We start from the raw sequence: 12836 nt of genomic DNA on the forward strand, positions 1-12836 counted from the left end.
TTAGGGTTGGACAGCTCTTGAGAGGACCCATGATTTGTCCATCCGGCTGCTATTTGGCTCTGGGTAGGCAGAAGGTGAAGGCTAATGTAGTTACAGATGGCCTGGATGAGCAATGAAGAAGCGCCTCAGCTACAGTCAATCCACACGCATGGAGGGAGGATGCTTTTTCTTTCTTTCTTTTTTTTTTTTTTTTTAATATTTGTAGATTCAGGCACTTAAGGAAATCTGTCAGATCACTTGCTATTAGTAAGCACTGAGATAACAAAAGGAGGGACTTCAGTGACCACACAGAATAAGGAACACAGTCTCCACAAAATTAGTTTGGAAAAGTTATTTTAAAACCAGACAAATGAAATCCACAACAGCAATGACAAACTCAGAGGACAGAGGATATTCTAAAAATTTTTTAAATTATCACATTATACAAAGTGTCCAAGTGTCAATCCCAAAATTGAGGTATGTTAAGTACTGAACTAATACAGTCTGAGGAGCTGGAAGAAAAAGTGAAAAAAATAAAGAGCCTAAGGAAGGGTGCTACCCCCAACAGTACCAACATATGCATTACAGGAGTGCCAAAAGGAGAAGACAAAGTAGTAGAATGAAGACTCAAAGAAATAGTGGCCAAAATAATGGCCAAATGTAATGGAAGATATGAGTCTACACATCAAAGAATCTCAATGAACTCCGAGCAAGATAAATTTAAAGAGACGCATACATACATTACAATCAAATGTATAACCAAAGCCAAAGAGGATTGAAAGCATAAAGAGAAAAGCAATTATTGGTCAAATACAAGGGTTCTTCAATAAGATAAAAGTCAGTATCTCATCAGAAAGCACAGAGACCAGAAGGTAGTGAGATGAAATATTTAAAATACTAAAAGGATAAAAAGGACAACCAAGAATTCTATATTTGACAACTATCCTTCCAAAATTCTACTTCCAGATAAATAAAACCTGAAGAAGTCTGTCACTAATAGACCTGTCCCACAAGAAATGCTAAAAGGAGTAATGGCTAAAATGAAAGTAAGGCTATTATTCTTTTCTCCACTCCCCAAGTTCCTTTGGTTTAAGCTAAGTTGAATTCAGTGTGAACGGAGTTAGTGTACACACGTACACACACACACCAGTAACTATGGACCTATCTTCTTCATCAGCACCATTAGAGATTAACATGCTTTACACTTTCTACCCAGTAAATTTTCTCTGATGCAGCACTAAAATTCATTTCATGTTAACAATTTCAAGGAAAAACCTTTTGCCCTGTGCTGCATTCTTCCCCACCTTTTTACCTGGAGATCACAGAACTTTCCTGGACTAGCTTCCTCTGGACTAAGTTAAGACAACTGTATTAGCATCTACACTGATCTGTTGTTTATTCTTGCTCTAAAATTTTGCAAGCCTAGGATTTGTTTAAAATACAGGAAAGTACAGGAATGGAAAGATGAATACAGATGGGACTAATTCATGATGGTTCAACTTAACAATTTTTGACTTCACAAATGTGCACTGTGTTGAAACCATATTTTAAACTCTGGTCTTTTCCCAGGCTAGAAATACGCAATTTAATCATATTTTCTCTCTCTGCCCAATTAAAGATTAATTAAGTGTTCTGAGCACATTTAAGATAAGTTAGGCTAAGCTGCAATGTTTGGTTTTTTAGTTGTATTAAATGCATTTTCAACAAGGCATCTTCACTGTAGAACAAGTTTATCAGGACATAATCTATAGTAAGTAAAGGAACATCTACTACATGTTGATAAATGTTAAAACTGTGTGGCGGATATACAGTTTCATTATTCTTTCTACTAATGTGTATGCCTGAAAAATTCTAATCAAAGTTTTCCTTTATTAGATTTATCTAGGAAACAAAATTACAAACACTGATTTCCATTTTTATCTAATCTATAAAAAGTAGACTATATAAAACTCAAAAATGCTGTTGTAAAATTTTAAGTAAAATAATGCACTCACTCCTAAAGTAGTTTACTTACGAACCATAAATCATTAAAAAAACATTGGGAGGGGAGTTAAGATTTACATGCTTATTTCTTGTTATTTTATTTATATACAATAAAATGAGGCACTAGAAAACCTTGAAACTTATTAACTATTTGCTTATAAGTAAATGCCCCCCAAATGCCATGGCTTTTGTTTTCAGTCTCCAATACTATTTTCTTTATTAGCAAGGCCAGCAACCCCATCCTTACCCTCATTATTTGGCTGCAACAACAACTGAGAATTGCATCTAGTCAAGAGTGACCTGCTTTCCAGTAAGAGCCTAAGCAAACATTCCTACATATCTTCACGTTGTGACATCTATTTTGGCTAGCCAGATTCCATTAGTTTCTGGCTGTACTCTGGGTAATTAAGATCAATTTATTCAGCAACATTGATCACTTACTATACAGGAGATCAGTGACTTTCAAACTGACAATCTTGAACATTTAGTGACTGTGAAATTAATTTCAGTCATAACCAGCGTTTTAACACAATAAAAAAGAAAAGAGTGCATGGCACATAGTATGCACCAGTATTGTCCATGATGAAACTTTTTTATTTCATGTTTATCAAGTCACAACATCAATCATATTACTGTGTGAAATACAAAACCAGTGTGCTAGGTAACGTGTAACTGAGGCACTACTAATAGACAATGCAAGTATTTCTAATTAAACAAGATTTAGTAATACAAGATTAAAAAAACTAACAAAAGTTAGGGTATAGTCTAGATTATTTTTGTTTGTTTCACAAAGAAAACATTTTATTTTTTAATATCTTACTTGTTAAATATCCGCTGAACATATGCAATGTGCCAGGAACTTGGAATGTTGAGTAGAATGGACCACCCGTCCTCAAGGAGTCTTAAAGACTCCTGAAGTAAGAAGACTAAGAACAATCACTAAAGAAAGTGATAAACTGAGTTAAATCTCAGAAGAAAACAAAGGTGCTAGTGAATGAAGAGGAAAGAGGTACCTAGGAAGGAGATGGTCACACTGCAGACATGGCTTCCAGGAGGGAGCCAGAAGCCCACTGGATCAGAAGTCAGCCCCTGCAAGAGTGAGTCCAGGAGAGGTGCCTGCAGAGGCAGCAGCTCCTGCTACAGACCTCAGGGGGTGGGGAGATGACAAGCCTGTAGGTGAGGCAGAAGGGACCAAGTGTCACAGAACTCAAATATTGGCAAGGAGTATGGCGTGAGTCTTAACAGCAAAGAAAAACATGGCACCTGTGACAAAATGGAAGAGAAAACTACAAAACTACACTTCTAAAATGGCAGTTCTCAAACTTGATAGCCTCACAGTTGAGAACCCCCAAAGCTTTTGTTTATGGCAGTTACAGCCACTGACAGTTAAAATGCATTAGTTGTCTGCTCAACGCCTTCCCGGGTCCTACCGCCTCTGGGAAACCCCACTGACACCAGTGAAAAGTGCACATGACACTTTAAGCCTTTATAACAAAAGGGGCTTCGATCCAGAAGTTCCCAGGTGACACCAAGAATAACATCAAACACATAAATTTAACCTCAAAGATGCCGAGACAAGTAAACTGCATACATTAGAGAAGGCGAACCCGAAAGCCCCAGCGCTGGTCCACAGAAAGGCCCTGTCTGAAGAGCACCGTGACAGCCCTGAGCTGTGGGCCAGCATGCCTGCCCCCTGGGTCAGCACCCGGGCCCCAGTGCGCACGCAGGGCCAGAGCGCGGCCCGGCGGCCCCGGGGCCAGCGCGGCCAGCACGGCCCCGGGCGGACTCGCGACTCGGGGCCCGAGCGGAACCGGGGCTGCGCCCGCCCCGCACCTTCCCACCCCAGGATCGCCGCCGCGCGGCCCCGACCTCGTTGGGCCTCCAGGTCGGCGCGGGCCTGGCCCTCGGCCCGGCGTCCCCTCGGCGCGACGGCGGCCCCGGACAGCCGGGCCACACAAAGGCCGCGCCCGGCCCACGTACCTGCGGCGCCGGCTCCGCCGCCCGCGCCCAGAGCGGCCGCCATGGCCCTCGAGGGCCCGCTCCGGCCGCGCCCCGGGCCGGCCAACGGGGCTGTTGCGGGCCGGAGCGGCAGGGGAGCGGCCGCGGGCCCGCGCGGGGCGAGCGCAGCACGGGAGGCCGGCGCGTCGCGGTGCGCAGCGGCCCGTCGCCTCCGCAAGAGGAAAACAACACTACGGCAACATGGCCGCGCCGCGGTGCATGCCGGGAGGAAGGGCGGGCCGGCCGGGAGGAAGGCGCGCGGGCGGGCGCCCAAGGCCGCGGGAGCCCGGGCTCGCCCCAGTGCTCGGCGGTGCGCGAGGAGGACAGGCGCGCGGCAGCGGCCTCCGCAGGGCCGCGAACGCCAGAGCTGGAAGTTCGGGCGCGAGCGGCCGCTGGCCGTAAGCGGACCCCGTTGCTGTCGTAACGCGCTTTGCAGCAGCCGGAACGGCAACGCTTTACGCCGGCCTGCCGTCGAAAGTGGGCGTGGGTTGGCGCGGGCGGGAACGTCGTGGTCGCGCACGCGCAGTCGCGTCCCCGCATCCCGCTGTGCGCGGGGCAGCGGACCCCGTAATCCACTCGACTGTGGGCGCCGACGGTAGGAGTGAGGAGGGTGGACGCCTAGCTGCGGGGCGCTTCTGGGCCATGGAGAAGCTGAGGGCTAGTCCTGGCGCGGCCTCGAGGGAAGGGAACCGGCGGAGGCCGCGATGGGTGTTGGACGGGGAGGGGAAGCGGGCGGCCGGGCGGAGGTGCCCGGTGAGGGTCGCGCCGAGCAGGGTGCGGGGGCAGCCACGTCCCCGTGGCGCGGGAGAGGCGTGGAGCCCCCCGACGGGCGGCGAGGACGCCCAGGGCCGGGCTGACCTCGCGGGGGAGCGAGCCGGCGAGAGGACGTCTGCGTGGACTCTTCCCTCTGTGTGGTTGAGATTTTTTTATCAAAATGTTGGAGGAAATAAACATTTCTGGATGAATACGTGTTCGATCACAAATAAAAACAATGGTTTTTAAGAACATCTTTTTAATTCAATCTCATGAAACCACTGCCCTCCCCCAAAATGAAATGAATGAGCCTTGCAAGCCCCCTCGTTGAACGACCCGGCCTCCCTAAGGAGGCGCGGAACCCGGTTCCATTTAAGTGGCTTGAATTCTTTGTTTTGAGCTGTCGACGTTGGAACTGAGAAGCCATTTTTCAGAATGAATTCAGGAGTGATCTTAAGAAGGGTGCCTCAAAAACGAAATCACACTGATGAAGCCCTCTCCCTCTCGTTGTTTGTACCACGGTAAACCTGAGGAAAGACCTCGTCTCACGAATCTCCTGAAACTGAGCTTCTCCAGGACAGGACTCCAGGCTTTTTAAATCAAATACCCACTAGGAAAAGCTAGACACACTCAGAATCTGAAGAGCTTTACCAATTATTGTAAATGACTCCCCTTGTCTCTGAAAAAATTTTGCTTTGAGTTAACTTTCTAACTTGCCCTAGACACCTGATGAAGGTGAAAGATCAACCGTGGTATAAACAGTGTTGCTTATGGTAAAAGTAACCACTGACTGGTACATGGCTTCCACTAGAGAACAGTGAACAAAGCTTAAGCATCTGGAAGGAAGTTATACTGTTAGGTTCTCTGAAGTGAGATTGCTCTTAACTGACTGTGAGATCTACAAGATGGACTCTAGGAACCACCATGAAAAATACTGCTCCCCATGGATCAGGAGCTTGTAAGCCAAGGAGGCTCTCTCCCCTCATCTGGCACCTTACTTGTCTTGGGGAGTCGTCCCGGTGTGAGTGGTGGTGAAATGTTTGTGTGTATGTGTGTGTGTGTTTCCTGAATCTCTCCACTAAGAGGGCCTGGAGAGTAATGACCCAAGAGCACTGAGCACCCCAGTTGCACCTAATCTTGTCTTCTAAATACCATTTTCTAACAGGAACCCTTCCTTTTGGGTTTCAAGACAAAGGCATGGGACCTACAAAATGAGCCTGGAATGTCTTGTTACTTACAAAAATAAAGAAGGCACTCAAGAAGTGATCAAGACATGTCAGAAGGACAAAAGTGAAACTTTGTGGACTTCCACTGGCTATATCAGAGATAAAGGGGCATCACATTAAATAAAGATAATAATAGATTTAAACACACTAAATGGAATAGGAAACCAGGAATCAATACAAGTGAATGAAAGAATAAAGAAGAAGTTGAAATTCTTAGGAAAATTGATTTCTTCTCCCAGGGCAGAGGTGGACTTATTAATTACATACTGAAAGAGAATAATTGATTTCTAGTGTAAAAAACTACATAACTCCACCTTATTTGATCAAAGTGAATATTCAGTAATGGGATAAATCAAAATTGTGTGCCACCCAGCAGTATGCAATAAGGAAAGAACAGTATTACTTCCGTGATAATCATGAGGCCAAGTTCCAGACTGAAGAAGAGTAATGACAACCAAGAGAAACACATGTCTGCACTGGACTCTCCAAGGATTTGAGAGACAATTTGTGAAACTGGGTAGTGTCTGAAAATTAGATGGGAGGAATGTGACTATTATGAGTAGGAAAATTTTGTAGGAAATAACACTGAAATGCTGACAGGCATCCAGACAGTCATTTTCAGACGGTTTGAGGGGAAAAAAAAAGCTTTAATTTTGCTCATTGTTAAACTTTTCTATAAGCTAATTGTTTCACAATTAGAAGTTACTAAAGAAAAAAGAAATAGGACATTGTTCAAAAATATAAAAATAAAAATCCAAAGGAAAAGTTAAATAGATAAGACACAGTTGAGGGAATTGGGGACAGATGGGAAAAGAATACTCAAGGCATAGCAAAAAGAGAAAATGAATGTGAGTGTCCAGATTTATAAATTGGAGATATGGGATGAAAAATGTCAAACAAGCTATAGATTGGATGTGCCCCCACAAATTCATATTTGAAACTTAATCTCCAATGTGATGCTATGTGGAAATGGGGCCTTTAGAAGGTGATTAGTTCATGTGGGTTGGGCCCTCATAGATGGGATTAGCACCCTCACAAAAGAGGCCCTAGGGAGATCCCCAGCCCTCTACCATGTCAGGCTACTTTCAAAAGACACCCCTATGAAAAAGTGGTTCTCAGCAGACATGGAACCTACTAGCACCTTGATCTCAAGACTTCTGATCTCCAAAGCTGTCAGAAATAAATTTCTGTTTCTTATAAGCCATATGGACATATTTGTCAAAGCACTCTAAATGGAATAAGACAACACTTAAAATTTGAATTCTGGGTAGAATTGAAAGAATGGAGAAGAGACAATATTTGAAAAGATGATTCTGAGGATTTTTAAGAACTAATGAGAGACAAAAGTTCAAAAATACAGGAAGCATAATAAACATTAAGCAAAAAAATAATTAAATCTACATCTAGACACGTGGTAAAGCTAAAAAGAAAATATTAAATACAACTAGAGAGAAACTTCCATGTCTAGCCCTCACTTAATAAACAACTCAAAAATGATGAAGTTGAAAACACTTTGTTCAGACCTAGACCCCAGGCAGCACAGGACTGTGATCCTGGAAAGAAAAACATTGAGCTACTCATCCAGCCTTCTTCCTGTCAGGAGATGAAACTCAAGTAAAACACAGTGGGCTTAGTGACTTGAGGGGACAGGTGGGGCATGTGTCAAGTGTCGCAAGATGATGGACTTCTAAGGAGAAGAAACTCCAGAAATGTGCATGGAATCACTGTGAATTGTAATGAAGATGGAAAGAGTAAAACAATGAGGAATCTGTAAGGCACATGATTGCCTTACAGGCCTAGGGGGACATAGTGAAAGATCCTGGTTGAACACTGATAGTCGGTAGAAATCCAAGAAGGGCCATACATCATTGGTAGGAATAAACTAGCCTCACAGTAAAGACTATTCTAGGACTTCTAACACCCTTAAGAAAATCCTGGAAGAGTCACGCTAATCAGCAAGTGCTGTAATTGCCTACTAGAACCAAGTCCAGTACTCTATAAGGGAAAAGAACTAAATTAACTCAAAAAAGTAAATTTTACAAATCAAATTTTGCAAAACAGTGAAGAAGTATATGACCAATACCAGGAGAAAAAATGTAGTCAATAAAAACAACATGACAGAGATGATGGAATTAAATGAATTTCAAGCAGATACTATAAATATGTTCAAGGAATTAAAAGAAAACAGAGACCCAATGTGGACATGAATAGAAGTTATGAAGTGGAATTTCTAGAGCTGAAAAATACAATATTTGAAATAAAACATTCAGTGGATAGAAATAAAAACACATTAGAATTTTCCAGTTCTGTCTCATATAAAGAGGTAGAAAGAGCATCACTCTGACCCTACCAGGAAAAGCTACAGTTTTCTTGATCCTAGAGAATCGGGGTTACAGTACAACCAAGTAACTGAAAATCTAGGAGGAGACACACCTGTAAAGATTTAAAGTTTTGTTGGGAGTAGTCACTTACCTGGGAAAGGCACAGATGACGCCATACAAACTGGAAATGAAATCTGGCTAAAAATTTAAAGGACTTTTTAAATGCCACATGTGGGATAGTGTCATGAAGCCCCTTAGGGGGACTGTAGAGACAGTTGCCAATTCTTACAAGCTTCTCCAGGCACTGTACCATGTGCTTACAGAAAACATGAGGGAACTCCTTGGAAAGTCCCTCACTGATATTGAGAGAGGACAGTAACCACTTGAGGAAATCCATCCATATACATCTCCCTCATCTTCCCTATGAAAATGTCCTGAATCTCCAAATCTCCAGGAGGAAAAGCAACAAAAACTGAAACCTTAGGGCAATGTGGGAAACTATTGCCACTTGGAAGGGGACAGAAAGGTAAAATAGGAATGCTGGGAAATCCAACCCTTGGAACTTGGAAGCCTCTGCCTAACTAAAAAGGAGAGATAACCAGAACATCAAAGGGAATCCCCCACTCCATCTCATCTCACCAGGCTAACAGACATCAAGTGGAAGTAACAGTGAGACACAACTGGGAGAGCTGCAAGAGCAGATTCTCCTGGGAGTGCAGTGCAAAGTGAAGACCCAAGTCCAGGGAAAAGGCAGACAGAGGAAAATCCCTAACAAACCAACCTACATTCTAGGTATGGAGTATCAGTAGCAGAAATAGGAGCTTTTTCTGCACAGAGGGTAATACTGGGAACAACAAATATCACACCAAGACAAATTCCTGGTTAAAATACAAATTCCTGGTAGACAGAAAGGTGTGCTCATCTTCAATCCTAAAAAAGTGGTCACCACAATGGCTTTAGTCCATTTTGTGATGCTATAACAAAATGCCTACAACCAGAAGTATTTGGCTCACGATTCTGGTATTTGGAAAATCCAAGCAGCCTGATACCAGCATCTGACTGAGTCCTCTGGAGAATCCCAGTATGACAGAGGAATGGAAAAGGATACTTCCTTATGCAGAAGTATCCAAGGCATGGGATGATCTTGCTTTATAACAATTTGCTATCTCAGGAACTAATTGTCAGAGGAGACCTGACCCACTCTTGAGAGAGAGCATCAATCCATTCATGAGAGTAGAGGCATGTCCTAAACACCTTTCACCAGGTCCCACCTCCTAAAGGTTCTACCACCTAAACATTAGCCACCAAACTAGAGACAAACTTTCTGGCACATGAGCCTTTGAGGGTAGAAGTTATCCAAACAGACACAAAAAGGAGTGCAGAAACCAAGAGATCATCTGTGAATAGTAGGGCAATTTCAAATGTCTAACGTGTATAATTGAGGGAGGAGAGAAAGGAACAGAAATGTCTGAAGAACTAGTTTTCCCAAAATTCATCCCAGACCCCAAAATGTACATCCAGGAAGCTCAGAGAATGATACATATCCAAACAAGCACATGAACAAAAGCCCCATACCTAGACATATCACAACTGCTGAGAAAGTGACCTCACCTTCAGAGGAACAAGACATGGGAATATAGCAGATTTCTTATCAGGAGCCATGGGAGCAAGAAGATAGTGGAATGACATCTGTGTACTGAAGGAAAAACGTGCCAGCTCAGAAATTTGAGACCTGACAAAATATAAAGGAGGTAAACAACTGGAGGGGAGCCATTTCCAGCAGACACACTCCACAGAGAATATTCAGAATTCTTCAGCCATGAGAAATACCACAGTTATACCTGGCTCTACACAAGTAAGGACCACGATTGATGATGAGCGTGGATAAAATTGGTTAAATGAAGGTAAAACACACTTTTTCATATTTTAATTGTTCTGAAAGACAAATGAGCAAAAGTAATGAAAATGTATTGTGTGCTTTTATAAAAACATAAGTGATATAAGGAACAAGCAGGGATATTACATAATAAAGGGGTCAATTCTCTAAGACAGCATAAAAACCATAAATAAGTGTGCGACTAACAGAAACACTTGAGACAAGCTGATAGAACTTTACAAAGAAATAGAAAAATCCATAATTGTAATGACTTTTAACACTGCTCTCAACAATTGACAACAAAATTGAAACCTTTTACTCTATGAAGAACACTATTAAGAGAAAGAAAGAGGTCTCAGACTTGGTGCAAATCTTTGTAACATATCTGATAAAGGACCTGTACCTAGAATATATAATATATAAAGAACTCTGACATTTCCACAATAGATAAAAACAAGCAATCTAACATTTAAAATTGGGGAACTATCTAAGCAGAAACTTCACCAGGAAGATAAACATATGGCAAATAATATGAATGGAGGAGAAGCAAAATAAAACCACAGTGACATACCACTGCATAACTCTTGGGATGGCTAGAGTTTTAAAATCTGACAGAGTGCTAACTAGGATGCGGAGTTACCAAAACTCCTGTATGTTGCTAATGAGCACGCAAATGTACACACGGGGAGGCAAGTGTCTTACAAAGTTAAAATGCATTTACCTTGCAGTCCAACAGTGCCACTAATAGGTTTCTGCCCCAGTGAACGGAAGGCTTGTGTTCACACAAAAACCTGTATGAATGTTTGCAGCAGCTGAATTTATTGCTCAAAACAATGCATGTCCTTCAGAGGGTGACTGAATAAACAAACCATGACACATTCATAAAATGGAATACAACCCAGGAATAATAATGAATGGCTATTGATTCACACAGCAACACAAATGAATTTTAAATGCATTTTGCTGCAGACTCAGAAGGCTACATATAGTGGGACTGCATTTGTGTTTTGGAAAAGGCAAAGCCATAGAGATGGAAAATAGGTCAGTGGTTGCCAAGTGTTGAGGTAGTGAGGAGTGCAGAGACTGACACAGGAATGGAAATATCACAGACATATGACATGGCCACACTGTAGGGAGTGGAGAACATGGGAGCTGAACTTAAGGACTTTGAAAACAGTGAATGGAATTGATACATTAAGTCTAAGGACAAAAAGAACTGCACATTAGCATTGTACTCTAGTTGGTGATTTTTTTTCTCACAGGGGTAAGAATTAGCGATTCTGAATGCACCTTACATGTACACTAAGGTTGAACTAATAAGCAATTATAATGTAAATAATAAGAGCCAGATAGCAGGTTGGAGGAAATGATTACAAATAACTCAAAAGGGAATGCTCAGATGAACTTTGCAATGCCAAATTTAAGTATGCGAATCAAGTATGGATTTGGATTTGTGTTTAGTATATGTGCAGATAGGCATACATAGAAAGGAATTGGGCCATGTGTGGACACATTAGGTGTGCTAACTTTTTGTTACTTTAATGAAATCCTGAGTTAAGCCACTTTATGAAGAAAAGAGTTTTATTTTTGTCCCATAGTTCTGGAGGTACAAGGACCACACGGCATCATGCTGGCTCTGGACTGCATCACATCATGGTGGAGTGCCTGTGTGTATGCCTGTCTGGTCTCTCTTCCCATTCTTATAAAGCCATTGGATTCAATATCCTAATCACTTCCCAAAGACCTGCTCTGCACACGATAGCCAGATTATTTTCTTCTCTTAACATACGACTTCAGGACTAAACTCCTTCAGGCAGGGGGTTGGGCAGGAGCCATATTCCAGCCATAGCAGTGGATTAGTAAACATACATGTGTTAGATGGCTCTGGCTACTGAGGAGAGGCCCCAGGATTGTTGAGCACCCAGATCTTGGCTTCTAAATAAGAGGAACCAGAACTTTGTGGGGAAATGAGTAATTCTGGTTCTAGGTTGGGATAGAAGAAATATAAGATGAGCCTGCAACATCTTGTGTCAGAAAATAAGGTGCAAAAAATAAGTAGAGGCATGTCAAAAAGACCCAGAAATCAAACCAAAACATTCCAGTGGCCAAAGTTTAACAAAAATGGAGTATGATCCAAAGATTTTTTTTTAAATCCTTGAATTTATTCTAATACAAATAAATAATTGAATAAATTATAGTGGAGAAGAGGGACAACTATTCCTCATAAAAGGATTCCATTGAAAGTATAAAATGAGTGAGGGAATGGAGAGTCACAGAATACCACAGTAATAATAGTTACTGCAAGATCTGCAGAATGTTGAAATGAGTGAAGGAAATTTTAAAGAAATAAAGGATGTTTTCATAATTTCAAGCATCTCTTCCAAAGTAACTAATTCATATATAGGTTTTTCATGTCCACAAATTATTTGATAACCCTCCATCCAGGAGTGCTTAATTCTCTTTGCCTTGCATAAAGTCTAGGTTCAATATCATTTCTCATAAGTAGGGTATAAAAAGAGGAAGTTAGTCACTGGATTGGAGAAGCCTGGTAGACTGGATCTTGGCCAACTAGTCAGGTTGATACACTGATACCTGTGCCCCCCAGGGGGGATGTGGTGAGCAGGGTGTTTCCCCTTGGATATCTCACAATCCATTATTTCAGTCAAGTCACAAGAAAACATGAAATGAATCCAAATTGAG

The 12836-nt window shown here is 42.3% G+C and overlaps 1 protein-coding gene across 6 annotated transcripts in view; it reads right to left on the minus strand.

Annotated features, from left to right (window-relative positions):
• Rbm33 (RNA binding motif protein 33) overlaps positions 1 to 4034 on the minus strand; it is a 102260-nt gene extending 98226 nt beyond the window's left edge. For 3 of the 6 annotated variants that reach the window (XM_071610666.1, XM_071610664.1, XM_027951306.2), the window contains exon 1: positions 3943 to 4033. In XM_071610666.1, coding sequence (XP_071466767.1) covers positions 3943 to 3985 — 43 coding nt within the window. In that variant the 5' untranslated portion in view covers positions 3986 to 4033. Of the gene's footprint in view, positions 1 to 2782; positions 3418 to 3942 lie in introns of those variants that run through there. The other 3 variants (XM_071610665.1, XM_071610662.1, XM_071610663.1) reach the window with 2 other exon arrangements.
• Positions 4035 to 12836: the final 8802 nt, after the last annotated feature.

Source organism: Marmota flaviventris, chromosome 1 (genome assembly GCF_047511675.1).
Source record: "Marmota flaviventris isolate mMarFla1 chromosome 1, mMarFla1.hap1, whole genome shotgun sequence".
NCBI lineage: Eukaryota > Metazoa > Chordata > Mammalia > Rodentia > Sciuridae > Marmota > Marmota flaviventris.